Below are 26,588 nucleotides of genomic sequence, written 5' to 3' on the forward strand. Positions count from 1 at the left end.
GGAAAATCCAATGAACCTATCCAGCATCCAAATGGAAGTGCTCCTATTTTATTGTATTCCTCTTAGAAACTTGTACAGGCAATGCGGTATCTACCCCAATACACAAGGTTAGAACCATATTTTGGAACTGAAATAGGAAATCTCTGTAAGTGTTCATTCTAGCCTTCTTTAATGTATTTGACATCAAACCTCTATTTATATTCAAGAGAAATAAAAGAAAGTATATTTTGTAGCCATAGTTTTATGGTGGGCTGATGGGATCTTTGCATTTTGATTTTGTTTTCTCCTGATAATTACATTTTTTATGGCTTTGTTTTCATGAAGTCCCTTGACATCGTCAATGGAAGAACTTGGTCTTATGAGGTTAACAAATATCCTGGTGAGTTGCTATTCTTGGCTGCCTGAGCGCTATTGATGCAAGAATGGAAATGGAAGCTTTTTTTTTTTTTTTGAATGGGGACATGGAAACTGTTTAAACCAGTTATCTTTGGATTTCATTTCTGTACCGTTAGGGTTTTGGAAGATGGAATACACTAGAAGTTTAAAATATTGATAGGTGATAGGTATTCGAGAAGAGATATGGAAGTTCGAAACTATGTATTTTTGGCTGTACTGTGGCTGTCTAAGATTGGTAGTAATTGGAATTTGATGCAGAGTTGGTGCTCTGATTCAACGAATAATTGAGCAGCAGTTATCTGGAATCATGTTAGTTTCAACCAGAAACGTCAAATTGTGAAGACGGACGTGGCAGCAAAGGAAGGAATAATTGGGGTTTGTTAACCGTCTTCATCTACATTAAGTGGATGACTTTGTCTTCTACTGAACAATCAAGTCCATCATCTAATGATGTTCTCTTTTACTATAGGAACTAAGTGAGGTTCTTCTCCACCATGGCCATCATTTGGGGAAATAACTAAGAAGGTTTGCATTCTGTATTCCCTTATTTTAAAATTTTAAGTTTTTGATTGAGTACTATGCTTTTAAACTCCATGAAATTTGGTCTGGGTTTGTGTTCTGGAGTCCAGGAAACATGACCAACACACACCATCCATGGAGCAACTTGGTAGTGGGATATGTTGGTCGTCTAAAGGGAAACTAAAGGTACAAATTCAATATTTTTGTAATACAGTAGTATATCTTTTGGAATCTCCTGTTTTCCATGTGATGAATAAGTCTTTCTTCTATAGGATCTAGACCTCTGATACAGTAATGACAGTTCATAATTGATATTTGAGAATCACATTCCCCGGTATATTGAATTCCACTCACTTTGCCAATCTTAGATTAGTATATGCTCAAGCTTAGGTGACAGCGGCCTAACACTAGAGGACCCAGTTGGAAATAAGGAAGAATCCTTGTTTTTGTAGTGGATGATAGTGGACTTTAAACTTTAAGCATAGCACATGTTTAGTTTAGGGTAGGTGGCGAGTCACTGTCCTATACCATTGTCCTTAAATTGTGGTTTTTGATGTGAAGTTGATTACAATATTTTGTTATTTCTATTAATTACTGTAAGTCAGCGGTTTAGTTACGCTGATTAATATATGCTACTATTCCTTTGTTCAATCATTCGTTTCCCAAATAGTTGAGTTGGCCCTGATGAATCCTTCATTTGAAGGACTCAAGTTTTCCTTACCCAGACTAACACCTCGCAACATACCTTAACAACAACTTCCATCGAAGCATAGATAGAGAATCATATCTTTATGATAGCGAAGTTGGTGAATCTCTGTGGAGCCCAAACGTATGAACTTTAGAAGTATTGAGTTTGATTCCCAATGTGAGCAATACACTTGTGGTCACGTGTTAGGTTTTGGCCCAACTTATCATATCGTCAGGTGAGAAACTTATGTGTCGGATTGCCTGACGGCTAGAGTTTAAGCTCATATGGGATGTCAAAAGAGCAAACTTGTATGGTGTCGTTATCGGTTATCAAAAAAAAAAAGTTACTTTTATATTTATTTTTTAAAACAAGATAGGAACTAGGAAGGGACCAATACCAATACCGATCCCAATCGATTTGGTTGCCCCATTAAGTTGGAAAGAAAACTATGTTATCATATTTAAGCATGTAACTCATGTCAATTGTAGTAACTATATTACTAGAGTTTAAATTATTTGTCTTGAGATAATCTCTACTGGAATGAATGGCTTTCTTATAGAAAGCTCAGCTATTTAAATTATTTGTCGTATGGAATGTCTCTCTCATTTGTCTTAGCAAACTTGTGAACACTACAGAAACTTCGGCCTATTGAGCTTATCTTGTTTGGTTTCTGGTTTTGATGTTGACAATATGATAGAAATATCCAACCACATTATACAAAAAGTCCTCCAGCCTCCGTGAGTGCACATGTGTTTTTGTTTTTAGCTCCCTTCGGTTCGAATTTTCTGTTTGTGTCGTTAATTATTGCTTGGGAGAATTTAGTATTTTCTTTTGGTCATGATGAGAATATTCTGAGTTATAATAATTCCTTCCTCTCACAATTTCTTGTGGAAAAGTGAAATATGAAGAGTACAATTTGCTGGTTGTGATGTCCCACTATCGTCAGTTGGGAAATTTTTGTGCACTCGGATATTCATATCAAATGTTTGAAGAACAAATTTGGATGATATCGTTCTCGATCGATAAAAATAATAGTTGCAAAGTAGTTTGAAATCAGGGGACACAATAAAAATGAGGGACAAAAGAAGCAGCCGCATGTTTATGGTCTCCGCCCGTGGACTGCGACTCAAAGGATGGCCTCCGGTAAACGATGGGACCCACTTCCATTAAGCTAATGATTGGAAGAGTAGATTTTTTTTCCAGATATTTATCTTTATCATTCCCTAAGGATTAGCTAATACTAATCATCAACCTTCCGTCTTTTCGGTCTGCACATATCTTAATAATATTCAATATCACCATGATTTAAAATGTTTAAAATCCAATTTCATATTAGGAAAATATTTAAATTAGGAAAATGAAATAAAAGCATGAAATACGAAATTTGGGGTTATTTTATTTATTTTATCTATAACAATAATAGATAAGAATAAGATTTTTGGTGCTGACGTGGCAAGCACTGCCATCTATCACGGTTCCACAATCCACACTAGTGTCTGGTGCTAACGGGGAAAGCTTTATCAGGAGCACAAACAAACAAACAAACACGGTCCTCTTTCTCCATTTCTCTCTGTTTCTCCACAAATATCCCAAACTTTGTAGCCCTAATTTGTCTATTTATAGTTTATAGTCTAACCATGAACAGTAGTAGAAATCAAATCTTGTTTGGTATTCGCAGTTAGAGAAGAAGAGGAGGTAATTATTCAGGGGATTGATCAAAATGTCAATTATGAGCATCATGAGGTCTCGTTCTTGCCGGGCCGGGATTGAAGGGGGCTCTGCGGCGGAGGCGGCTAGGAAAGGAGGAAACCAGGAGGATCAGCGCAGCTTCTGGGCCAACATGCCGCTGGAAATGTTGAGGGAGGTGTTGGTAAGAATTGAGGCATCGGAGAGCTGCTGGCCGACCAGGAAAAGCGTGGTAGCTTGCGCCGGTGTCTGCCGGAGCTGGAGACAGATCGTTAAGGATCTTGCCAAGGTACCGGAGATCTCTGGGAAGCTCACTTTCCCTATATCTCTCAAACAGGTACATCCTCAGTACATACACGTTATTTTGTGATGTTTAATTTGGTTGGAAAATAGTTATTGTAGACCGAATTGAGCTTGGAATTGGTCATTCAGTGCGCACAAAAAGTGGTGAAAGCTCTTTAGGATCACTTATAGTTTGGATGTTGCAGGTCCGCTGTAATTACTAGATTCTACTTTTGCAGATCGCCTCCTTTTTCATTGAGAGATATTTTTTTTGTTTCAACTTTAGTGTTGTGAAACGTAGGTTGTCGTTAGTAGAGACTTCTTGAGTATAAGGTTTCACGATCATCCTTTGCTGATTGCTTAATGCTTGTTCCTTTATTCAGCCTGGTCCGAGGGATATTCTCGTCCGATGCTTTATAAAGCGGTGTAGATCAACCCAAACATATAATCTTTACCTTGGTCTAACTAATGGTGAGCATTTGCTGCTTTAAATGGTCCAGTCCATTTTCAAGCTGTCTATATATGTATTTTTTTTCTTTTGTTTTGTAAGATTTTCTTACTAGTCAATTGAACTAATGCCCGCCCAAACTTTTTTGTGGCAGCACTGACGGATGATGGAAAATTCCTGCTTGCTGCACGCAAGAATAGACGTCCCACCTGCTCTGATTATATCATTTCTCTTGATGCTGATGATATGTCTAAGGGGAGCAGCACTTATGTTGGGAAATTGAGGTGCACTGTAACATGCATATAGTCTGTCTTTTGATTATTTTATCTCTTGCGGTAATTTGATTATTTACCCCTACTTTTGGATAGATCAAACTTTTTGGGCACCAAGTTCACCGTCTACGATGCACAACCCCCTCATGCTGGAGCTAAGATGAGAAAAGGTTCTTCCACCAAGCTAGTTAATGCAAAACAAGTTTCACCGAGAGTTCCTGCTGGAAATTATCCAGTCGCACACATCTCTTATGAATTAAATGTGCTAGGTGCCAGGTAAGAATTTGGTATTGTTGCTTCGTTGTTTTCTTTGTTGTTACCTGGAGTGCAACATTATGATCATGGATGGTGTATCTTATGTTTATCTTTTTCATCTAACAAGAAGGGGTCCAAGAAAAATGCAATGTATTATGGATGCAATTCCTGTCACTGCTATTGGACCTGGTGGAATATGCCCCATGCAAACCGAGTTTTCTCTTAGCAATGTAGATGCCTTTCCATCGATCTCATTTTCTCGAACAAAATCAAACCGTATGGAGATTTCTCAATCAGGATCTGTAGACAGGCAGAAAGACGGAGCTCTGGTGTTGAAAAACAAGGCTCCTAGGTGGCATGAGCAACTCCAGTGCTGGTGTTTGAACTTCCATGGACGAGTGACAGTTGCTTCGGTGAAAAACTTTCAGCTTGTGGCTTCTCCAGAAAATGTGTCAGCTGGACCAGAACATGAGAAGATTGTCCTCCAATTTGGAAAAGTAGGAAAGGATTTATTTACCATGGATTATCGTTACCCGATTTCTGCATTCCAAGCGTTTGCAATCTGCCTCAGCAGCTTTGACACCAAGATTGCTTGTGAATGATGTGAGATGAAACAGGTATGGAACTTCTCTTTCAAAAAATATATTATATTTTCCACAACCGTAATGATATAGAACTTCTCTTCCAAAACAGTTATATTTTCCACAACCATAATGGTTTTACAATATGACACAAAAGTGTGAAATGAGATTTGTAGCTGCTCTGCTGCTTTGTGCAAGTACAAGTTCATTTTCAAACTGGATGAACTTGTGGAAAGTGGAAAAATTTTCTGCATGTACTTATGAATGTATATGTTCTCATTTGGTCTAGACACCTGCAATCATGTAAATGATCTGGGCGTCCTTTTGTTATCTAATGGTGTGAAATTGGCCACAATATTTTTTTGCTGCGGGCAGCTTTTGGTGGGACTTTTTGTTGTTTGCTTTTCCTTAAATCTGTTTGCACTCTTTCCAAAAGATTGCGCAATGGCGCAAGTGATTGGTTGGCTGAAGTTTTCTGTTGCAATCGTCTACTAATATAATGTTGTGGGTCAGTGGCTCACTTGTGTTTTGGTACAATATGCTGGCGAACTTTATGGCTGATCATCATCATCATCAATATTAATATTAGTTTTTTTTATTACTATCATTGAGTTTATCTGGGTGCAACCTAAATGTCACAGATTCAATTCTAGGAAACAGGGGGTAAAGTCTGCATACTGTTGGAGTATTGTGCATGGGTGGTGTTTGTTTATTTGTATATATCATTGGGTTCATGATTTATAATGCTTGCCGCTCTTTAAACAGCTTTCCCTTTTGGTCTTGTTGGAACAAACATTGAAATTCCTTTTGGGGGTTTGGGTCGTTGGATGCACTATGGTTCTCACACTGTTGGCTGGTGCAGTTCAGATCTAAATAGGTTTCAAGGTCTTGATGTGCTGGGTGGACTGGGTTTGGTCAGCCTGTGATACAGATTGAGAGTGCTGAATTTTAGATACGTGAAATCATGATCTGTATATAATTATTTCCCTTTTGTTTTATCAGTTAGTCCTCTGAGACCAAAAACTGCAAAACAGTTTTTACTCCATTTTTTTTTTTGAAATATTACTGTGAAATATGTTTTGGAATCGAATTTTGAACACATATGCCTAATCTAGCCAATTGCAATCAAACCATCTCGGATCTTCAGTCTTTGATAGTATTTTGTATCCTATTATTAATCATGCAAATTAAGGAATAAGAGTAGAATAATTTACATGTATTATATAGCACATGAAGACGTTGTGAAAGACAAAGTTTGGCCTTCTCAAACTTTGTTCTTGTCCAGCTAAACCCGTACGTAATTTAACTACATTGCTCAGAACAATTTCCCGTCCAGAATCAGGTTTCTAGCAGTCTTTCAGATTTCATCAAACATCAAGAATCTCAGAGTGAATTGTTTTCTAACTACCATAACTCCGAAAGATAAAAGCCAAAAAAACCAAGAACACAAAACTTCATTTCCTGACAAAAAGGATCTGTGTTATACAGCACAAAGTAGCTACCCATTTTTAACCATGGCGACACGAAAACAATGAGCCAACCAAGAACTTTTGTGATCACAAGCATGAAATCAAAATGGCAATGACAACTACAACCCATTAACCAAAACAACAGAATTCTCCCGCTTGGCTAAAGGGATTACAACCAAAACAAAGTAGATCCAAAAAATCCTAAAAGGTTTTGACAGGGCAGCAGGCCATATATAGTAATACGAGTTTCTTTCTTCAAATTTGTCTTTGCTTCATTGAGAATTGTTAGTCCACAATACTAAGGGTGTATTGCCATTCCTCCATTGAACAATATTCACATAAAAGCCAAACATCCAGAATCAAGGATTTGAGCAGAATCATATAATGCAATCTTCACATTACTACTCATGTTAGTTGCGGCAACAAGATAACAATACAATTAGCCAACCAAAGACTCTCTTCATATTTTATAACTTGCGACGGATATGCATACCCAAGAAGTGGAAGGTTCCTCAACTGTTTGGTAGGGGCGTCATACAAGACCAGCTGCCCCTTCTTAATTGCCAGAAACAATCCGCCATTCTTTGAAAATGCTACCGGCCTCTCGACTCCTGAAAGGGGTCCAATACTCACTTGTTTCACCCAAGACTCCTTGACTCCATGTTGAGTCATTACCCATATATCAAAGCATTTCTCCATATCCTCATCTGGGCAAAGCACTAGAGAAAGATTTCCATTCATGAAATCAAGTAAAGAAAAACCAGACATCTCCATATTCGAGGGCAGTGCCAGTTTCTCAAACACTTCATTGTCCATGTCAAATGACAAGATGCATTCAGGATCTGACACCAGATAACTACCTTCAGCCGCCAAGCAATAAGAAACTCCATCCTTGTAAGTGCTGTAATAGCCAAACCATGGGAAAACATCCATACCGGGGATCACTCTCCAAGAATCACTCTTTAGAGAGAATAACTCAACCTGATTAATCAAAGGATAACTAACAAACCTTAACACCTTGTAATCATTAGTTCTGTGATTGAAACCAAACCCAATACCGCTAGAGTCTTCATTTCTTTTGTAGCAGGATTCCAAAGGATAATATCCTCACACTTTGGCAAACTAGCATAAACACAGAGTATGCCATTAATTGGACCACACACTGCTATGTATCTAAAGCATCCATCAATGGATCTAAACGATGGTTTCTTGAGAGGGAGCCTATTTACACCATCAAGGTTGAGAGTTGTGATGGTTGCTTTATAATTATTTACTTTATCATTGTACACCACAAAGACAGTGCCGACACCTTCATCGAGAGTAATTTGTTTCTGATGGTGCTTGGAAATAAAATTAGGGTTTCCTATAAGATTACACCAAGGTCTCGAGAATTTCATTCACCAAATCATCCGGGAAAATTCTGCCCAAGCACGCCATGACAGCTTGACAGCTTTCAGCTCTTCGTTTGCTATACCCTTCACAAGACGCACCACGCTACCACAGCTGTGGCACTGATTACGGCGTGGTTTGTAAATTAGGGTTCAAGAAAGGTTTGTGTTTGATCATAACAGGAGAAGTAGAGAGAGAAACAACGAAGAAGAGTAGTCGGTCACAGGAAGACGAAAAGACATGAACCTAAATGGTGGGCTGATCGGCGCGCGCGTTCGTGTATGTGGTGGGTCTTGCCAAAAAATCGGTTAGAGGTGGATTTCGGGTCGGATAAATTATGAAATATTTATATATTCGGCTTGGATTTCGGACATATCTAATTCATCAAACTTGAATTGTTTTAAATTTGGACAAGTAAATCGGACAATAACCTAATCCTAATTAGAGTCCGGATAAATAAACCAAATAAGATTTCTATGTTTGGACCTAGATATAGTTTTAAATTGGATAAATTTTTTGTGTTTGGATCTAAATTTCAGACGAATAACTTATGTTCAAACTTGATTCAATCTGGATCGGACAAATATATTAACTAATGAAGGTGTATATTAATGATTTATCATTATAATGGGCTTTCTTTTTCGGCCCATTTAATGATTCCAGGCCCATTACCATTGGGTAGGTTTGGCTTTCCAAGTCAGCACTCAGCACGCGAGGAACAACCCATCTTACTCTTACCAGTTTACCAACCCCACCAACGACTGTCCTTGACTAGCCACTCCCACCTCCGTCTACTCATTTAACACCAAACCTTATCGCTTCGACAGCAGCAGCGCAGAAAGGTGTGTCAATGGAGTCTGGCAATGTTACGGTAAGTCATTCGATCGTCATAGCTTGTGTCGTGTGTTGCTTTCTTGGCGACCAAACAGATGATAATCCTTGTTCCTGGAATTTTTTTTTTATTTAGCTGCAGAATCTGCAGATTCAAAACGAAGTTTAATTGATTGAAAATTTTGAGCTTGAACGTACTACATTCATACATATGTATATATATATGGATTTTTCGTGCTTGGTTTTCAGTTTGATTGTGACAGGGAATTAGGAAAAGAACGACAAATTTTAGTGAATCTTACGAGTTGTAGGCTCACTTTGATCTCTTGTTACGATAATTTTCTTTGTTTGATTTCTTTTTTTTGAAGATTTGTTTGTTTGAATTTTCTAGCTTGCTTCTTCTGCCGATCATCTGCAAATTGGAAGTGGTGGAATTAGGAAGAATTCGACCTTGATTTGTGTTCCAATAATGGCGGATTCAGTTGGTGAGATGGTGATTGATATGGGGAAAGCTAAAGCTAGTGGTGGTGATCTGGTGGAGATTAGATTAGATAGTTTGAAGAGCTTCAATCCTTACGAGGATCTGCAAACTGTAATCAAAGAGAGTCCATTGCCGACTCTGTTCACCTACAGGTTTGTTGTGGTATGGCTTTATGTTTTATCTTAATTTGTTATCAAAGCAGTGCCGTTTTGGATTGTTTTCCTATAATTTTTTGCTCGGAGAGTGCTCAATTGCGTATCTGCTGAGCTCCTTTTTGTGATCTTTGATAAATAATAGATTTTTTAAAGGGTTTCCAGCTGTCAATTTTCTATGTATTGGCTTTGAATTTTTTTTTGTCAATAACCTTCAGTATTCTAAGTCAACATGCCCTGGAACTATCATGCAGCCTTTTTTTCATGCCGATGTACAATATTTGTCATACCAGTTTGTTCTTTACTTTCCCTCAGTGTATGAGATCTATGATTTTAGTAAATATCTGCATATGACTTCATGCCGAGTTGTTATTAGTGGTATGTACTTAACATTTCAAGTAATATATCCAGTGTATTCCTGAAGTCATGATGTTGACTGGCTCATTTCTCCAGTAACTTATTTATTTACATTGCCAAGTTGTTTTTCATACTTTTGATGATCAATTTCTTAACAATGATTATGAACATCTCAAGAAGTACTCCTCATATTTATGTTTTTCTAGACCAAAATGGGAAGGTGGCCAGTATGATGGTGATGAAAATGAGAGATTGGATGCACTGCGGTTAGCCATGGAGTTGGGAGCTGATTACGTTGACGTAGAGCTTCAGGTTGCTTTTCCATAATGTGTAACCTCATATGCTTTCATCATTTGCATAGTGTATTATAAGTGGCAAATCTGTCTTGGTTGGAGCGGTATATAATTTATGATTAGAAAGAAAAGAGTAGTTTGTTAAGATATCATAACCAATTGTAGTACAATATATGCACAAACAAACTATAGAAAGCCCTAAACACCTTAATTTCAAATCCGACGTGCTTATCAATTTTCAGCAAAATTTGTTGCTCCGCCATACAAAGGGACGCATTTTGTCTTATGAACTTTGATATGGCATGTATTTACATTTATTTATCTTTCATTTAAAATTTAGCCCTTGTCAAAAGGTTCAATGTTTGGTTGTGAAGTTTTTGTTGTATCAACTTGACAGCCTCAGTTTCTTATTTCGTAAAATTTTATGTTTTCCGTAAAAGCTGAGGGATATTCTCAAGGATGCAATTTTCTCTTTTCCATATATTCTTTTATATGATGAAGGATTCATGAATTGATGATGTTTGTACTTTGTAATATCAACTTTATGAATTGTTGTCCTTGTGCTGTTTACATCTTGAATTGGTTGGGAACGTTAAAGAGTTACTCACTTTGAACTACTTACAACTTTTTTGTCAAAGGTTGCTCGTACATTCAGTGACTCCATACGAGGGAAGAAACCTGAAAAATTCAAACTTATTGTTTCTTCTCACAATTATCAAAATACTCCATCTGTTGAGGATCTTGGTAACCTTGTGGCAAGAATACAAGCAGCTGGAGCTGATATAGTGAAGATTGCAACAACTGCAGTGGACATTTGTGACGTGGCTCGCATTTTTCAAATAACAGTCCATTCCCAAGTACGCTGCGTATGTAAAATGCTGTGCTTTGTTAAATTCTTAGTTTATCTTCCTAACTGCAAACCTTGGCCTAAGTGGTAAAGTTGCTTCGATGCCACCTAGGTGTAAGGAGTCAAAGGTTCAACTTTTGGAATCAAACGGTCTCTCTACAAAAGAAGGGGGTTAAGACTGCATATGTATGCCCTTCCCCGACCCCACCTCCACTGCATTCCTTGTGTATGGGAGTTGTCGAACCTTGAAGTCTATATTATCCTCCTATGAATACAAAGTTAGAATGAAAGAAAGCAGATATTGATGGCACAAAGAACTGTTTTTGGTAATTAGGCTATTGTATGCGAAGTTCTCTGTCTGGGACCGGTGATTAACTCATTAAATAGGCTTGATAAGGTGTGTGACGGAAGCCACTACAGGTCCCAAATTTTGTTTTTTCCCTTTCTCCTAAATTAGGACATACTTTTCTTGCTTCTCATCTTTGTTGGTTTCTCAAAAAATATGAAAACTACATCTGCCTTCGGAAAATATTTGAAAGTGAGATTCTTAGCAAATGCTTGGAAACTTAAGCCAAAGCTTAGGCACAAAACAAAGACATCAATAGTTTAAGGCATTCCAATCTTTAGGTTTCCTTTCTCTTCTCTTTATCTGCAGGTTCTTATTTATTTATTATCAATAGTGAATAGTAACTGCAGAAGTTTGTGCCAAATTTGGTTAGAAGTATATTTTAATTTATTCAGAAATTGAATTTTCAGGTTCCAATAATTGGATTAGTTATGGGCGAGAGAGGTTTAATTTCCCGGATACTTTGTGCCAAATTTGGTGGTTACCTCACTTTTGGTACCCTTGAGTCAGGAATAGTTTCAGCTCCTGGTCAACCAACAATCAAGGATTTGTTGAATCTATACAACCTCAGAGAGATAGGACCAGATACAAAAGTATTTGGAATCATTGGAAAACCTGTCGGCCACAGCAAATCACCTTTATTATACAATGAAGCGTTTAAGTCAGTTGGTTTCAATGGGGTTTTTGTGCATTTGCTAGTGGATGACCTTGAACATTTTCTTCGCACTTACTCATCCACAGACTTTGCTGGATTCAGGTTCGATTGATGGATGCATTTTCATAGTCATTTGTTTTTTCTTTAATTGTAATTGTTTCTCTTTGCCGTGTTTTACTAAAATCATGTCTCTGGAGATTCTTATTTGTGATAGCAATTTTGGTACTTCACTGATTAACATGCTGACAGGATCCATTTATCATAATGTTTTTATGCTCCAAGTTTTTATGTGATTTACAATTAAATTCATACACAGTTTGTGTAACTGTATCCCATTGACATAGTGCTAGTTGCAATTACATAAAATAAATTTTGGCATAGTGTAACTTGATCCTAATCCAGCTGTACAATTCCTCACAAGGAGGCTGCTGTGAAGTGCTGTGATGAAGTGGACCCAGTTGCCAAGGTTTGATAATCTTTTTATCTTCTGATGCTTGCAATACCATCTTCATTGGAGTCTTACAAATTTGAGATGTACATAATTTTATTAATAGTGTACATGAGCATAGTTGACCCTTTCCTTTCTTTGGTCGAATCTCTAGTCAATAGGAGCTATTAATTGCATAGTGAGGAGAGAAAGTGATGGAAAGCTGTTTGGTTACAATACAGACTATGTTGGCGCTATTTCTGCCATTGAGGATGGTTTACGAGGTTTACATTGTCTTTCACCACCTAAGCATATATCTTTTAACAATTTTTTCCTTTCATAAAAGGTGTTTTTTTAACTCCACAATTTTTTTTTCCTGATCTTGTAAAGGTTCGCATAACATCAGTGGTGCAGCTGGTTCACCCCTATCCGGTAAAGTGTTTGTGGTCATTGGTGCTGGAGGTGCTGGGAAGGCACTAGCTTATGGTGCAAAAGAAAAGGGGGCAAAGGTTGTGATCGCCAATCGTACTTATGGTGAGTTCTTTATATTGCTTTGTGCTCTACTTTGTTTTACCAATTTATCCCTTGTTTTTTCCTGTCATATCTAGCTGTAGTTTTATCTGATGACACATAGTTTTTTGATGATTTAAAGAATAATAAAATATGGCTATATTTGTTTTCATTATAATCAACACTTTGGTGCTTATGGAGTACCTTTTGCTTTACCCATTTTCTTTAAGAGCGAGCCAGAGAACTGGCAGACACAGTTGGTGGAGATGCCATATCGCTTGCTGATTTAGATAACTTCCATCCAGAAGATGGTATGATTCTTGCAAACACAACATCTATTGGAATGCAGCCAAAAGTAGACGACACGCCTGTAGCCAAGGTATGCATTTATACTATACCCCTCTACCATAACAAATGGCATGTGATCCTGAAAATGAAAAATGTTTTGAATTATTATTGTGTTGATCTTCTCTACATTTCCACTAATCGATTAATTGATTTGCTTGGTAATCATTTTTAATTAGTTATTCTTGGTATGATCACAGTCGAACAAATGACCCAATGGCAGTTGCAGGGGCATGTAACCTAGAGGTTACAGGTTCAATTCTTGGAAACAATATCTCCACATATTTTGTGGGGCTAGTCCGTGTACATTTTTGTCACCGACCCCGTCCACTGCGGGAGTCTTATGCACGAGAGTTGTTTATCATTACCAATTTTTCTTATGATCGTTTTGTTAGCTTGGGTTGTTGGAATATTAAGGTAAGGAATGCATACTTAATGATAAGGGGGCAAACCGGCAAAAAGTGGGGTTTGGCATGAAGTTTGAGTACTGCCATTGTAAGATTGTGACAAAAAATTGGTTTTGGAAGGAGCTGATTCACTGTATCTTGCAGTCACATGTCTCGCTTAAGTGGTTCTTATATTTGACACGTCATCTGGTAAGGCTGTGAGAGACGAGGTTTTGAGTTGAACTGATCCAGTGTGACTTGCAGTCCAAGCTAACCTTGGTGGTTCTCTTTTGTGAAGACCCAGATGTTGGTTTTAGTATTGAGAAATCTTAACATAGTAATGTGATGAATTTGGCGGGTATTTTTACTGGTTTAGGCCTCAACCCAAGTTCAAGCCAACCTAGGATCATTGTTCTAATTATTATGGAACCTTGCAGTCTCTGCATCAGCTCAACTTGCTCTTTTGTTCCTGCCTTCCGGGAGAGCTTTCCCACCCTAAACATTATTAAAAATCATGCTTATACATTGTAGAATATGGGTAAACAACAAGCGTGCACAAGGCTCCCTTAGTGGGCGGAATTGGGAACATGCAATATGTTTGTAGAGTCGTAGACCTTTTCCTCACATATTATGTGGACATGCTGAAAGTAGGAAATTCTTGAAATTTGGATTGGTCTGGAGTCTGGACCTAGGTCTAGGCAGTGCGGTGGAATCCCTTTGGTATTCTGGATATTCAAAGTTATTAAAAATTTGTTTCGATGAATTATATTTGTAGAATGCACAATGTTAGACCCAACAAAAGGCAAGAAGATTAATTGGCTTTGTGTTTATGCAGCATGCTCTGAGGTATTACGCACTCGTTTTTGATGCGGTTTACACCCCCAAAGTAACTAGACTCTTGAGGGAAGCAAAAGAATCTGGGGCTGTGACTGTATCAGGTGTGGAGATGTTCATTGGACAGGCATATGGGCAGTATGAGAGATTCACTGGATTGCCTGGTAAGATAATGTTAAGCTCGTATGTATTTAGCGTGTTCTTGCACTACCTCTTGTCCAATGATATAATATTGTCAAATGATATAATAGTATATCGAAAACTAATAACTAATTTTTAAACTGCAGCACTTGATTCCTGCATAACTCATACATTTCTATTCTTTCATTTCTGCTTGCAGCGCCTAGGGAAGTATTTATGAAAACTATGGCAAAGTACTAATAACAATTGGACAGTCTTGTAGCGGACATTACGCTTCATTGTGGCTCAATATCGAGCTGTTTTCTTCAACCCCATAATTTGGGGACCTTTTTTTTTTCCCTTTTCTTTGGTATCCTTATTTGGTGAGGGGTGTTGGAGATGTAATCTATTCTTTTGTATTATTCAGTGAAAAAAATATGAAACTTGTTGGGTTGTTCAAGTACTGCATCTTTTACCATTTCACGGCATGTGAAGAACATATTATTGCTTTTCTGCTCCATGGAATGCCCAATTAGACTGGCTTCAGCTTTTGCTTTGTGAGTATATGAAGAGTGAATTGTAGCCCCTTCAGTATATTGTCGTACATGATTGAAAGTTACTTACACATTGCCACATTTGCTTGGATAACCCTTGCCTGGTAATTCCTAATTTCTCGTCGTTTTTTTTTAATAATAAACTAGATGTTGTTTGTGTAACTCTTAATACCCTTTAATCATATTTGGAAGTTTTATATTAGTAGCTTAAAAGGATTAATAATAAGCGAATTAGGTTTTTCCACAGCATTAGTTAATTTAGATAGAATACGACGAGTATAAAAAACTAATTAAGATATTCTTATTGAAATATATAATCAAAATTAGTTTTCTTTAAATTATAATGAAAGTAGGGTGCACTTGGATTTAGAGTAAAAGGGTGTTTTTATTTCTATGGCAAAAAATTTTATTGCTAAAAATAAAAATTACAATAAAACAACATAATCATCAAAACAAAAACTCTCAAAAGAGTTTCATCTGGGGTAAAAAAATCTCTTCCACTAATTATAATTTTTAACCTCTTTGTATGCTTAAAAATTTTTGAAGCAGCGATCAAACGCCTCATTTGAAGTAGTATTAAGATAGTGTTTTTTTTAACATTCGAAAATGCTACCTTTAATTCCCAAAACCTCATAACATTCCTATTTTTCAGTCATATTCCAAATATACCATAAACCTTATACTCTTCACAGAAATACGATCTCACTCTTCATAACATTAGTTTGTTGGACAAGTTTTGAATGCAAGATGGTAATAGTTTGTTTAAATTTTTAAATATGTAATAATTTTAATATATATTTTTTAGCATTGAACTTGTCTCTAAATTTCTTGACATGTATAACAATTTGATAATTGATTGATTCTTTTTTATGATGAATTGCATGATACTCTATAATATATACTAGCATTTAATACAACATTAAAACACCAACATATATGCTACTTTTGTAATGTTATTTTATAGGCAAGCAATTATTTCAAAACTACCCCTTAACTTCAACCCAATTGCACCAAAAATTGGCACGTAAGGCAAGTGTCCCGCCCAGAAGAGACCAGAGAGTGGAGAGTGGGCAATAGAGAAATTTGCAGTCAAAGTACGACAAATGTTGATTTCCTCGATTTCCGATAGTTCCAGTTTCTCTCTCACTTTGCCAGTTTGCCACCCAGAACTCCTCTCTTTAAACTCTTCTTTCTCTCTCATCTTCTTCTGGGTCTGGGTCTCTCACTGTGTTTTGATACAGAAGGAGTAAGCTCTCTATTTCTCTCTTTGATACTGCTTTATTAGACGTTGACATTCACGATTTAGTTCATCCTTGATGAACTGAATTTTGTTTTGTTTTTCTTAAATTTCTTTTTGATGCGAGAAACCCTACTTTTAGTCGCACAGAATTGGTTCTGATGTATGTATTCGCAGAGATATGTATATATGTTCGTTATTTATGCATCCATGTATGTATGTTTGAAACTTTTGAGTTTTGAAATGGGTTTATAATTTAGTTTGAATTTTGGGTACCCGACTTTGGTTTTTACCACAGGGTTTTGCAGTTTATCCTCGACTGTTGAGTTGGCGTATAATTATGGTTTGAGTTCGACATTTTTTTGATCCATCACCCTTGCTGCTATTGTGTCTTGTCAGTGTCACTTGTTTTCTTTCGGAAGCAAAATGAAAATGGCTTTGGATAATGATGGTTTTGTGCCATAGGTGCTTGGAGATTTTTCGCGATGATGGTTTGAGGGGGTTTACTCGTTTTTGAGGAGGGTATATGTTTTGGCATATGCTGGGAAGAGGGGAGAGGAGGGGATGGGAGGGCACCGTTTAGGAGTTTCAACGACTGGAAGGTAGGTAACATGCCTTCCCCTTGGTTGGTTTGAAGTGAATGTTAGACACGGCAGAGTTTTAAAAGGACAATTAGACTTTTTTATTTTTGAAATACCACTGAGAAATATGTTTACAGTTGGAATCGAATCTTGGGCACACATATGTCTAACTCAGCCGATTGCCAACCGAGTCACCTCTTGTTGGTGACAATTAGACTTTATAGTGTGTTGTATATGCTTAGTTTCACTAGCCTAGGCTTCATTGTGGAAGACTGGCTGTTGCATGAAGTTACCCATGTCACTTGGCCCCATCGTGATATCTCTCCACCTCATTTCACGCATCATGCCCCGGTTCATCAATCCACGAGGCATTGACCCGTGTTTTGGGCTTTGGTACCAGGTGTGATTCAATCATTAAGACTAGCATGTGCCACCTATTTTTATTAACCTACGTACTACCCAGTACAGGCCTGATGTATAATTTACCATACCTAGTGTCTTGTCCTTTAGCACTAACCATCTTCATCATCCTTTTCCTTTCTTGGCAAATCATAACCTGGAATTACAAATTCGCTCTATAGTTTTCAGTCTTTTCCTTTTCTGGTTATATATATGTGCATGCCGCCCACTCATCAAGGAGTGTAGTGTTAGTGTGACATAATAGAAGAGACCGAACCAGTATAGTCAAAAAAACTTTACAGGGTAGTAACAAACAAGAAAACTGAGATGGCATCGATATGTTAAAAATATTTGTGTTCCTGTAGATTTAATGGGTGAGATGATGGACATAAAATTCTTTCCTATCGTGCTTTATATCTTATAATACGAAAAGAACGTCAATCTGACAAAAATTATAATATCATCAAGGTAAGAGTACTAGACATTAAGTATATGAAATGATAGAATCTGTTGTATTTCTGTACCATGATGGCATGAGCACTTGCAAACTAGGAAATTGTGGGTATGCCAGCCTAGTTTCAGAGGGTTCCTTAGATTAGTCTGGAAAAAAATTGTGCCTACTGCTTGCAATGAAACTATAACAGTTAATGTAGAAAGGTTTGGGAGAACCCAAAAATTAGTAATGTAATTTATTATCAGGATGATGAGTTAAAATGTAAGTTCAAGGCCCATGAAGCGAAATTTTTTTTGTCATCTTATATTTCATGTACCAACTTTTATTATCTCAAAGAAATAAACAAATATTAATTCATATTGAACTGGTGCTCTCTTTTGCAGATTAGATGGATGTTATGGGACTAGAAAGATGATAGAGTTAATACGATGAAGGTAATTGAAGAAAAGGATAGGATGTTTGACACACATTCTTGTCCGACACCTTTAACTTCAGGGGATTTTATTTGCAAAAGTGCAGAACATTGGAGAAATTTGGTTCCCATGGTTGCCTCTTTTTTTTTTTTTTGGTATGTATTTTGTTTAATTGGGATGGAATATATTCATTGACATATTTTTTTAAAAAGTATGTTCATTCCTTTTTGTTGCTCAAAAAAAAGATGTTCATTGGTATGTTCTTTGCTCTTGTCATCTTGTTGGGGTTCCGTTGTGGCCTTTTTTCAATTTTTTTTCCATAGGAAACTTTATTGCTTATTGTGCTCAATTGCTCATGGCCTTATTATATCAATACATTTTATTCAAACGACGAGGACACTGCAGAAAGATTCCTTATACTTAGACTTTTTGATCTTTGATGAGGTTTCGTAACTTATGTTGGTTGGATTCATCATGAACTATAGAATTTCCCAAAATCAATTGTATGATTTAGTACGTTAAAGATGCCATATTGAAGTGTTAGGTACCATGTTTGTTTTTTTGAACAAATAAAGTGTCCCGAAGCTTTTCATATGTTTTATTTTTATCATGTTCTTAGGTAATATGCCTTTCCCCTTTTACGTTTAGTCACTCTTCCCTCTGTCCTTGTTAATTATAAGCTCTTAATTGGTGCTTTTATTCATAATCCTGTAGGACCCATGTAGATGTGAGAGTTCATGGATAGACATTCTGTGGGATACCAGATATGTGAAGGAATTGATTTCAACTTGGCTATGTAAAAGTATTGAAGCGGTCGTGAGAGTTTGATATTACTTTGGATTTAGCTACTGTCGTGGACCAATTTGAGTTTGGGTTCATTTTAGCCTTGACAAGTGATGGAGTGCAATAAAGATGAGGCCATCAGGGCCAAGGGCATTGCTGAGACCAAGATGCGAAGCAAGGAATTTATGTCAGCCCGTAAATTCATACTTAAGGCACAAGATCTTTATTCTGATCTGGAGAATATTTCTCAGATGTTGGTGGTTTGTGATGTGCATTGCTCTGCGGACATCAAATTCCAAGGGAATGAGATTGACTGGTATGAGGTTCTTCAAATTGAGCAGACTGCTGATGACGCAGCAATCAAAAAGCAGTATAGAAAGTTTGCTCTCCAACTCCATCCCGATAAAAACAAGTTCCCTGGTGCAGAAGCTGCATTTAAGCTGATAGGGGAAGCCCAACGAGTGCTTTTGGACCAACAAAAGCGGTCCTTATTTGACATGAAACTCAGATCTTGTTTAAGCAAGTCGGCACCTTCACGTGTTCCTCAGAGGACAAGTAGGAACTCAAATATTGGAGCTCAGAGTAATCCCGGTCGCAGCTTTGTAAACTCGACTCCCCAGTACCAGCAGCCAAAACAGCCAGCTCAATCAGGGATCTCCAATGGTTTTCCCACTTTCTGGACTATTTGTCCTTTTTGTTCTGTAAAGTACCAGTACTATAGAGAAGTTAAAAATAGACACCTACGCTGTCACGCTTGTAATAAGACCTTCATTGCATATGATTGCGGTTATCAAGAAGCTTCTCCAGCAGCGAACTGGAAACAGCCAACATTTCCCCAGCGGAACGATGTACCAAACCATGTTGCGTGCAATGTGGGACGGGAATCTAACGGTAGTTTCAGTGCCGAGCATTCTAAAAAAGAGGTTTCTCAGAAGACAGCTCAGACTTCCGAGGCTGGCTCCAAAATGGCGAGTGGCAAGAGAAAGAGGAAGCAAGTATCAGAATCCAGTGAAAGTCATGCGACTGAAAGTGACAGCAATACCAGGGAAGATGAGATGGTTGATGAGGATGATAATATTCAGGCTGGACAGAATTTGGGATGTAATAGAGAGCACATCAGGAGGTCTGAGCGGTGTAAGCGGCAGGTTTCTTACAATGAAAATTTGAGTGATGATGAACAATCTGCTAGCCATCTGAAAGAGAACAAAATTCATTGTGATGTTGAAGAGGATGATGATGGAGATGTGTTGAAGAAAGAAGAATTTAAAACGGATGGACAATCTGGTTTGGCTTCTGGCATGAATGCGGTTCCAAGGGAGATGAAACGAGAAGAAGATTTGGGTCCTGGTGAAAGGCTGCAGAACAAAATCAAGGAAGCGATGAATCTGAATGGAACAGAAACAATGGAAGAAGATGATGGTAAGAAAAATTCTATTCCACCGAATGATTCCTCATCGCATTCATGTTCCAGAAATGTACCTGATGTGGAGCTTTTTGAGTATCCTGATCCTGATTTTCATGACTTTGACGAAGACCGGAAGAAAGATTGTTTTGCAGTGGGGCAGATCTGGGCCATTTATGATACACTGGAGGCCATGCCTAGATTTTATGCTTTAATAAGGAAGGTTTTTTCTCCTGGATTCAAGCTTCAGATAACCTGGCTAGAGCCGAACCCAGATGATGAATATGAAGGCTTGCCAGTTGCTTGTGGTAAGTTCAAACTTGGTCACTCTGAACATACGGAGCAGCAGCAAATGTTCTCTCATTTGATGGACTGTGAAAAAGGAAACCGAAGAAATGTTTACAAGGTGCTCCCAAGAAAGGGAGAAACTTGGGCTCTCTTTAAGAATTGGAATATTAAGTGGAAATCCAGCACAGATACTAATCGTAAGTATGAATACGAGTTCGTAGAAATCGTATCAGAATACATCGAGGATAGTGGTGCATATGTAGCATACTTGGGCAAGGTGAAAGGCCATGCAACTCTTTTCTGCCGAATGGTTAAAGATGGCACCTCCACATTTCAAATACCTGCAAGTGAACTATTTAGGTTTGCCTACAGGGTTCCTTCTTTCAAATTGACTGGTGAGGAAAGAGAAGGTGTGACAAAAGGATCCTTTGAACTAGATCCAGCATCTTTGCCTAACTGTGTCGAGGAGATTGATGTTCCTGAAGATTTGAAAGTGGCAGCAGGTAGTATTGACCCCAGTGGTTTGTGTTCAAGATCTTCTCATGAAATCAAACAGGGAATAGGTTCTGAAGCAAGTACGTTTATGGACCATTCTGATGTGGAGGCATCCCATTTAGGGCCTTGTGATGACTATTCTGGAAATGTTGGGGAAGATTATAGTGCTCCTCCATCCCGAACTCTTGAAGAAATCGACATTCCAGAACCAGAATTCTGCAATTTCGATACTTATAAATCTGTTGAAAACTTTCAGGTTGGTCAGATCTGGTCATTGTACTGTGACGAGGATGGCTTGCCTAAATACTATGGCCAAATTACGAAAGTAGTTACTAAACCTAGTGTCGAACTGCAATTGAAGTGGCTGGCCTACTTGCCAACTGGCATGTTGCAGTCGCATGACACTTATGTGCCCATTGGTTGTGGGAGATTTAAGATTACGAAGGATAGACAGTCCTATGCATCCACCGGTACTTTCTCGCACCAGATGAGAGCAGAACCTGCTGGCAAGAAGAATGAATATCTTATTTTCCCTCGGAAGGATGAGGTTTGGGCATTGTTTAAGAACTGGACTATTGCAATGAAATGTTTGGAATTGGAGCACTGTAAATATGACATCGTACATGTCCTCGAGGAAAATGATTTGCACTTTAAAGTTTCACTTTTAGAGCGTGTGGATGGTTTTAACTCCGTTTTCAAGGCTCAACTGAAAAAGGGTTCGGCTGTTACAAAAGATATCCCAAAGGTTGAGCTACTTAGTTTCTCCCATCAAATTCCTGCTTTCCAGTTAACTGAAGAAAGAGGTGGCAGCTTGAGAGGCTTTTGGGAGCTGTCTCCAGAAGCACTGCCAATTTATTATTTTGCTTGAATTGGCAGGCTGGTAAAAATTACCTCCTTACCGGAAGGGTTTCTGAAACAAGCTCGTGAAAACATTGTTCGAGACCTCCTGAAGTTTGAATCTGTGCATCATCTATGTGTTGGGTTTGCTGCTCTCGACTTGTGGATTGGGGGCACCTGATGCAAGTTTCATGGCGCGCTTTTGTTCTCCAATGACAGGAATCAGGTAGAAAATGTGACTTGGCTCATTTTCTTGTAGGTTCTTATTTTATCCTTCTGATCTCAGGAATCAACCTTTCGATATTTAGGCTATACCACTGGACTTGTGAATTCTATTTCCCTTAGATGCTGTATTTGCATTTTTAATCATATGTAGAGACGCATCACCATACCCTACCCTCTCTGTAATCTAGTGGTCACATAATATGTTAATGTCCCTAAAACTGCTGGCTTATCCTGTGAAAGGTGAAATTGTGTATTACATATTCTGAATCCATTATGTTCTCTTTAGAACTAAAGATACAAGAAGCATACATTGTTTCTGTGACATGCATGTACAAGAAACATAGAGCAAAATGAAGGATTCTTGGCCTGGCAAAAGAGAGGCCTAGAAGAGGATGCTCTTCTTGACACAGATAAAAATCTAACAAACATATGGAAATAAATTGAGTCCATGAGTCCAATAGGATTGAGGTTACGCGTTGAGTTTTGGTCTAACTTACCTTATCGTCAAGTGAGAAATTTGTGCTCGTGAGGGCTCAATGGCACAAATTGAAATCCATATGAAATGTTCAAAAAACAAACTTGTATGATTTGAACCTACACCATTGTGGCCATGTGCTGAGCTTTGGTCCAACTTATCTTGTCGTCATGTGAGAAATTTGTGCTCATGAGGGCCCAATTGCATGATTTTAAGTCCATATGGAATGATCAAAGGACAATTTTGTATGATCTCGGCCACGCTGCGTTGAATTTTGGTCTAACTTACCTTGTCATCAAGTGAGAAACTTGTGCGCGTGAGGGCTCAACGGCATGAATTTCAATCCACATGAAATGTTCAAAAAGCAAACTTGTATGATTTGAAGTTACACCATTGTGGCCATGCTTTGAGTTTTGGTCTAATTTATCCTGTCATCAGGTGAGAAATTTGTGCACGCGAGGGCCCGACGGTATGATTTTAAGTCCATATGGAATGATCAAAGGACAAATTTGTATGATCTCGTTTAGGGTTACCAAAAACAAAATCGATGATAGAAAATAGGTAGTTTGCATTTCAAATTACATGGTGTGCCGTTACTAATGAATATTTTCTCCGCACCACACAAGTTAAAATCTCTCCAGCACACCTGGCAGCGACGTATCAATTTTCCCTACAATTCTCTTCCTGCACTCAATATTTTCCCTCGTCACTTCCTTAACTCAAAGCCCTCTCTCCCACTCTCTTTCCTGTCTCAATGTTCCATTGAAACTTCTATTTCACTTTGATCTCGATTCTATTTCGTTTTTTCTTGATCGATTTTGATCAAAATTTAGGGTATTGTTTGTGAACTATGAGGAAGGGAAGCCACACAGAGAGAAGAAACGAACTGCTTTGTAGTTGATGTGAAAATTTATCGATTCTGTCGGTGGATCATTCGAAATGGGTTCGTTCTGTGACGATGATACTGAAATTGAGCCAACTTATGATGAAGGCAAGCCAATCAAAGGGAATCAAGATATCGATTTTGAACTTGCTGAGACCCAGGTCTTTGATTCCCAAATCGCAGGTTTCTGATAGTTCCTATTTTGTAAATGCTTTTGCTTTTTACAGAATCGAAGGTTGAAGAAGAATGGCGTTGGGCTTCTTGTCTTTGTCTTGAAGACTTGTTTAGCTCTCCTCTCTTGGGCCTTTAATGTTTGTTATTTGTCTAAGCCCGTTCGTCTCTTCAAGGGCTTTCTTTTTTCTCCTTCTGGATTTTATGAGTGCCAAGTGCTAAGTGTTGAATAGAGTCAAAGATTTACCCAAGATTTACTTTATTGATTGAAGACTTTATTGACAAACTCAATATTGATTGAAGACTTTCCTTAATTGAAGATTCGGCAATCAATATTGATTTGTCTAAGTTCATAATTGATGCCTCAATTGTTGACTTTGATAGTGACTTTGATAGAGATTGTAATTACGTAGATCATTGATTGTAAACCAATGTAATAGCTATATAGGTGTTTCCCACTTCAATAAAAGATATTGATTGCAAAGTTAAGTTGGTATCGGAGCAAGGTTCTCTTAACATACTACCTCTCCATCACCGTAGCTACTAGGGGCCGACTGCTCCAACCATCCGACAGAAGCCGATTGCTTCGTCCATAACAGGTGCCGATTGCACCATTGAACCAGAATCACATCCAGAAATTACAAACAACTCATGGCTGAATCCGGTGCTCTTATAGTTCCACCTGTGGTGACGCCAACTCAAGAACCAACCTCTATTCCTTATGGGATCAAACTGAATGGCTCAAATTTCACTCTTTGGTCTCAGGTGGTTACTATGTTCGTTGCTGGACGAGGAAAGATGGAATATCTCAAAGGTACGACCTCGAAACCTACTGTTAGTGACTCTACATATAACAAGTGGATGATGGAGGATGCTACTGTAAAAGGCTGGCTTATTGGCTCTATGGAGGCCGATATAATGAATCTTTTTATTCGTTTACCCACTGCGAATGATGTTTGGGATGCTGTGTCTCAAACATATTTTGAGGGTGCTGATAAATCTATTTTGTATGATCTGTCTCGAAAAGCTATGGCAACTAAGCAGGCAGGGCGACCTGTGGCTGCATACTATTCCGATCTTAAGGTTATTTGGCAGGAGCTTGATCATCGTCGTCCAATTACCTTTACTCAGCCAGATGTGATTAAGACTCGAATGGCTGAAATTGATGAAGATCGAGTCTATTCTTTTTTGGCTGGGCTTGATGATATATATGATTCTGTTCGGGGAGATATTCTTCGTACTAATCCTCTACCTGGACCTGATAATGCTTTCTCAACTGTGAGACGTGAAAAACTTCGCCGGAATACAATGATGTCTTCAGAAGTTCCTCAGATGGCTATGACAGTTCGAAAATATGGAACTCCAACAAGTTCTTTGTCACTTTCAGTACCTACTGGTGGTAAATGTACTCATTGCGGCAGCACCAAACATATTGTAGATACTTGCTTCAAAAAGCATGGATATCCCGAGTGGTGGCAGGCTCACAAAGAGCGATTACAAGCTCGAAAAGGTGGTAAAGTTGCGCTATGCACCTCACCTACAGTCCCAATGGCACCGACTCCTTCTTCAATGGATACCATGGCTTCCACTACTCCAGTTGATATCACTCACTCTGTGGTAGATCCTACTATTCTCCAACAGTCAGGTAGTGTTGGTCTAGCCCTTCTTGCAACAAATTCTGAAAAAGATCCCGGTTGGATTCTTGACTCTGGTGCGACTAATCATATGACCTTTGATGCGTCCTTATTACATGATGCTTGTTTACCAAATTGCTCTACTGTCACCAATGCCAATGGTGTTTCATATCCGGTTACGGGCGCTGGAAGGGTTAACTTAACTCCTTCATTATCCTTGGAGCACACTTTATTGATTCCTGCTCTTTCCAATAATCTTTTATCTGTGCCACAAGTTACTACACAACTAAATTGTTTAGTATTAATATATCCTACTTTTTGTTTCCTTCAGGATCTCTGCAGCGGGGAGATAATTGGGCGTGGTACTAAGAGAGAGGGATTATATTATGTGGAAGATGTTAGTATGGGACGATCTCTATCAGCAAAAGGGTCATCTAGGGCATCAGAAGATCAGATTCGGTTATGGCATCATCGTTTGGGTCATGTCTCCTTTGGTTACTTGAAATATTTATTTCCTACTTTATTTTCTACATGTGAACCTTCCAATTTTCAGTGTGATACATGTGTTTTGGCCAAGAGTCATCGTGCTACTTATTCTGATAGTTCCAATAAAAGAGTTGTGCCTTTTGCGTTGGTTCATTCGGATGTTTGGGGACCTGCCCCTGTTACTACTTCTACTGGCTTTAGATGGTTTGTATTATTTATTGATGATTGCACTCGTATGACTTGGCTTTACCTTATGCGTCATAAGAGTGATGTGGCTGCTTGCTTCCGCACGTTTCATACCATGATCAAAACACAATTCTCTGCTAATTTACAAGTTCTTCGATCTGATAATGGTGGTGAATTTGTAAATCAGGAGTTACAAGCTTATTTTCAGACTCATGGAATTTTGCATGAAACCACTTGTCCTTATACACCACAACAGAATGGTGTTGCTGAGCGCCGAAACAGACAAATTTTGGAGATTACACGTGCTGCCCTTATTGGAGCCCACATGGCACCACGTTTTTGGGAAGAAGCTGTTACCACAGCTGTATATCTTTTGAATAGGGTACCCACTCGTGTTCTACAATTTCAGACACCACTTGATAAATTGGCATCCTATGTAACACTGCCATCGCACCTCACACTTCCTCCTCGGGTGTTTGGTTGTGTTGTGTTTGTACATTTACAGAAACATCTCCG

At 38.3% G+C, this 26,588-nt stretch overlaps 4 protein-coding genes across 9 annotated transcripts; 3 read left to right on the plus strand and 1 right to left on the minus strand.

Moving 5' to 3' along the window:
• Positions 1–976: 976 nt before the first annotated feature.
• Positions 977–6,257, plus strand: LOC119999460 (tubby-like F-box protein 6). Of its 4 annotated transcripts, XM_038847043.1 has the most exons (7): positions 977–1,101; positions 3,282–3,626; positions 3,955–4,042; positions 4,174–4,303; positions 4,388–4,567; positions 4,674–5,163; positions 5,893–6,257. In XM_038847043.1, the coding sequence occupies exons 2-6, from the start codon at positions 3,324–3,326 to the stop codon at positions 5,146–5,148; spliced, it is 1,176 nt and encodes a 391-aa protein (XP_038702971.1). In that variant the 5' UTR covers positions 977–1,101; positions 3,282–3,323; the 3' UTR covers positions 5,149–5,163; positions 5,893–6,257. The 4 variants fall into 4 exon arrangements, with proteins under 4 accessions (XP_038702971.1, XP_038702965.1, XP_038702979.1 ...); XM_038847037.1 differs by lacking the exon at positions 977–1,101 and having other exon boundaries at positions 3,119–3,626; XM_038847051.1 differs by lacking the exon at positions 977–1,101 and having other exon boundaries at positions 3,119–3,626; positions 5,240–6,237.
• On the minus strand, positions 6,239–7,993 carry LOC120002229. The gene is made up of 4 exons (XM_038850906.1): positions 7,655–7,993; positions 7,090–7,577; positions 6,731–6,866; positions 6,239–6,295 (listed from the first exon to the last, which is right to left on the minus strand). Exons 1-4 carry the CDS (start codon positions 7,991–7,993, stop codon positions 6,239–6,241), a joined length of 1,020 nt encoding a protein of 339 aa, XP_038706834.1.
• A 710-nt stretch (positions 7,994–8,703) lies between these two features.
• LOC119997575 (bifunctional 3-dehydroquinate dehydratase/shikimate dehydrogenase, chloroplastic) lies at positions 8,704–15,160 on the plus strand. 2 transcript variants are annotated; one of them, XM_038844697.1, is made up of 11 exons: positions 8,704–8,856; positions 9,208–9,449; positions 10,013–10,118; positions 10,738–10,965; positions 11,703–12,049; positions 12,350–12,413; positions 12,550–12,658; positions 12,765–12,908; positions 13,115–13,263; positions 14,451–14,613; positions 14,790–15,160. In XM_038844697.1, exons 1-11 carry the CDS (start codon positions 8,836–8,838, stop codon positions 14,828–14,830), a joined length of 1,614 nt encoding a protein of 537 aa, XP_038700625.1. In that variant the 5' UTR covers positions 8,704–8,835; the 3' UTR covers positions 14,831–15,160. The 2 variants fall into 2 exon arrangements, with proteins under 2 accessions (XP_038700625.1, XP_038700634.1); XM_038844706.1 differs by having other exon boundaries at positions 10,738–10,956.
• A 970-nt stretch (positions 15,161–16,130) lies between these two features.
• Positions 16,131–22,493, plus strand: LOC119997560. Of its 2 annotated transcripts, XM_038844685.1 has the most exons (4): positions 16,131–16,369; positions 16,826–16,962; positions 18,178–18,228; positions 18,922–22,493. In XM_038844685.1, the coding sequence occupies exon 4, from the start codon at positions 19,104–19,106 to the stop codon at positions 22,041–22,043; it is 2,940 nt and encodes a 979-aa protein (XP_038700613.1). In that variant the 5' UTR covers positions 16,131–16,369; positions 16,826–16,962; positions 18,178–18,228; positions 18,922–19,103; the 3' UTR covers positions 22,044–22,493. The 2 variants fall into 2 exon arrangements, with proteins under 2 accessions (XP_038700613.1, XP_038700606.1); XM_038844678.1 differs by lacking the exon at positions 16,826–16,962.
• Positions 22,494–26,588: the final 4,095 nt, after the last annotated feature.

The sequence above is a fragment of the Tripterygium wilfordii genome, chromosome 1 (genome assembly GCF_013401445.1).
Source record: "Tripterygium wilfordii isolate XIE 37 chromosome 1, ASM1340144v1, whole genome shotgun sequence".
Classification (NCBI taxonomy): Eukaryota; Viridiplantae; Streptophyta; class Magnoliopsida; order Celastrales; family Celastraceae; genus Tripterygium; species Tripterygium wilfordii.

Bases quoted from the DNA above. Each gene is read 5' to 3' on its own strand.
- LOC120002229 (XM_038850906.1), bottom strand. From the start codon at position 7,993: ATGAAATTCTCGAGACCTTGGTGTAATCTTATAGGAAACCCTAATTTT. The intron at 7,578-7,654 runs GTATTGGGTTTG...TTGATTAATCAG, and splicing joins AAGAAATGAAGACTCTAGCG to GTTGAGTTATTCTCTCTAAA. The intron at 6,867-7,089 runs GTATGCATATCC...TTCTCAATGAAG, and splicing joins AGGAACCTTCCACTTCTTGG to CAAAGACAAATTTGAAGAAA.
- LOC119997575 (XM_038844697.1), top strand. From the start codon at position 8,836: ATGGAGTCTGGCAATGTTACG. The intron at 12,414-12,549 runs GTTTGATAATCT...TCGAATCTCTAG, and splicing joins AAGTGGACCCAGTTGCCAAG to TCAATAGGAGCTATTAATTG. The intron at 13,264-14,450 runs GTATGCATTTAT...GTGTTTATGCAG, and splicing joins ACGACACGCCTGTAGCCAAG to CATGCTCTGAGGTATTACGC.
- LOC119999460 (XM_038847043.1), top strand. From the start codon at position 3,324: ATGTCAATTATGAGCATCATGAGGTCTCGTTCTTGCCGGGCCGGGATT. The intron at 3,627-3,954 runs GTACATCCTCAG...TCCTTTATTCAG, and splicing joins TCCCTATATCTCTCAAACAG to CCTGGTCCGAGGGATATTCT. The intron at 4,043-4,173 runs GTGAGCATTTGC...TTTTTGTGGCAG, and splicing joins TTACCTTGGTCTAACTAATG to CACTGACGGATGATGGAAAA.
- LOC119997560 (XM_038844685.1), top strand. From the start codon at position 19,104: ATGGAGTGCAATAAAGATGAGGCCATCAGGGCCAAGGGCATTGCTGAG.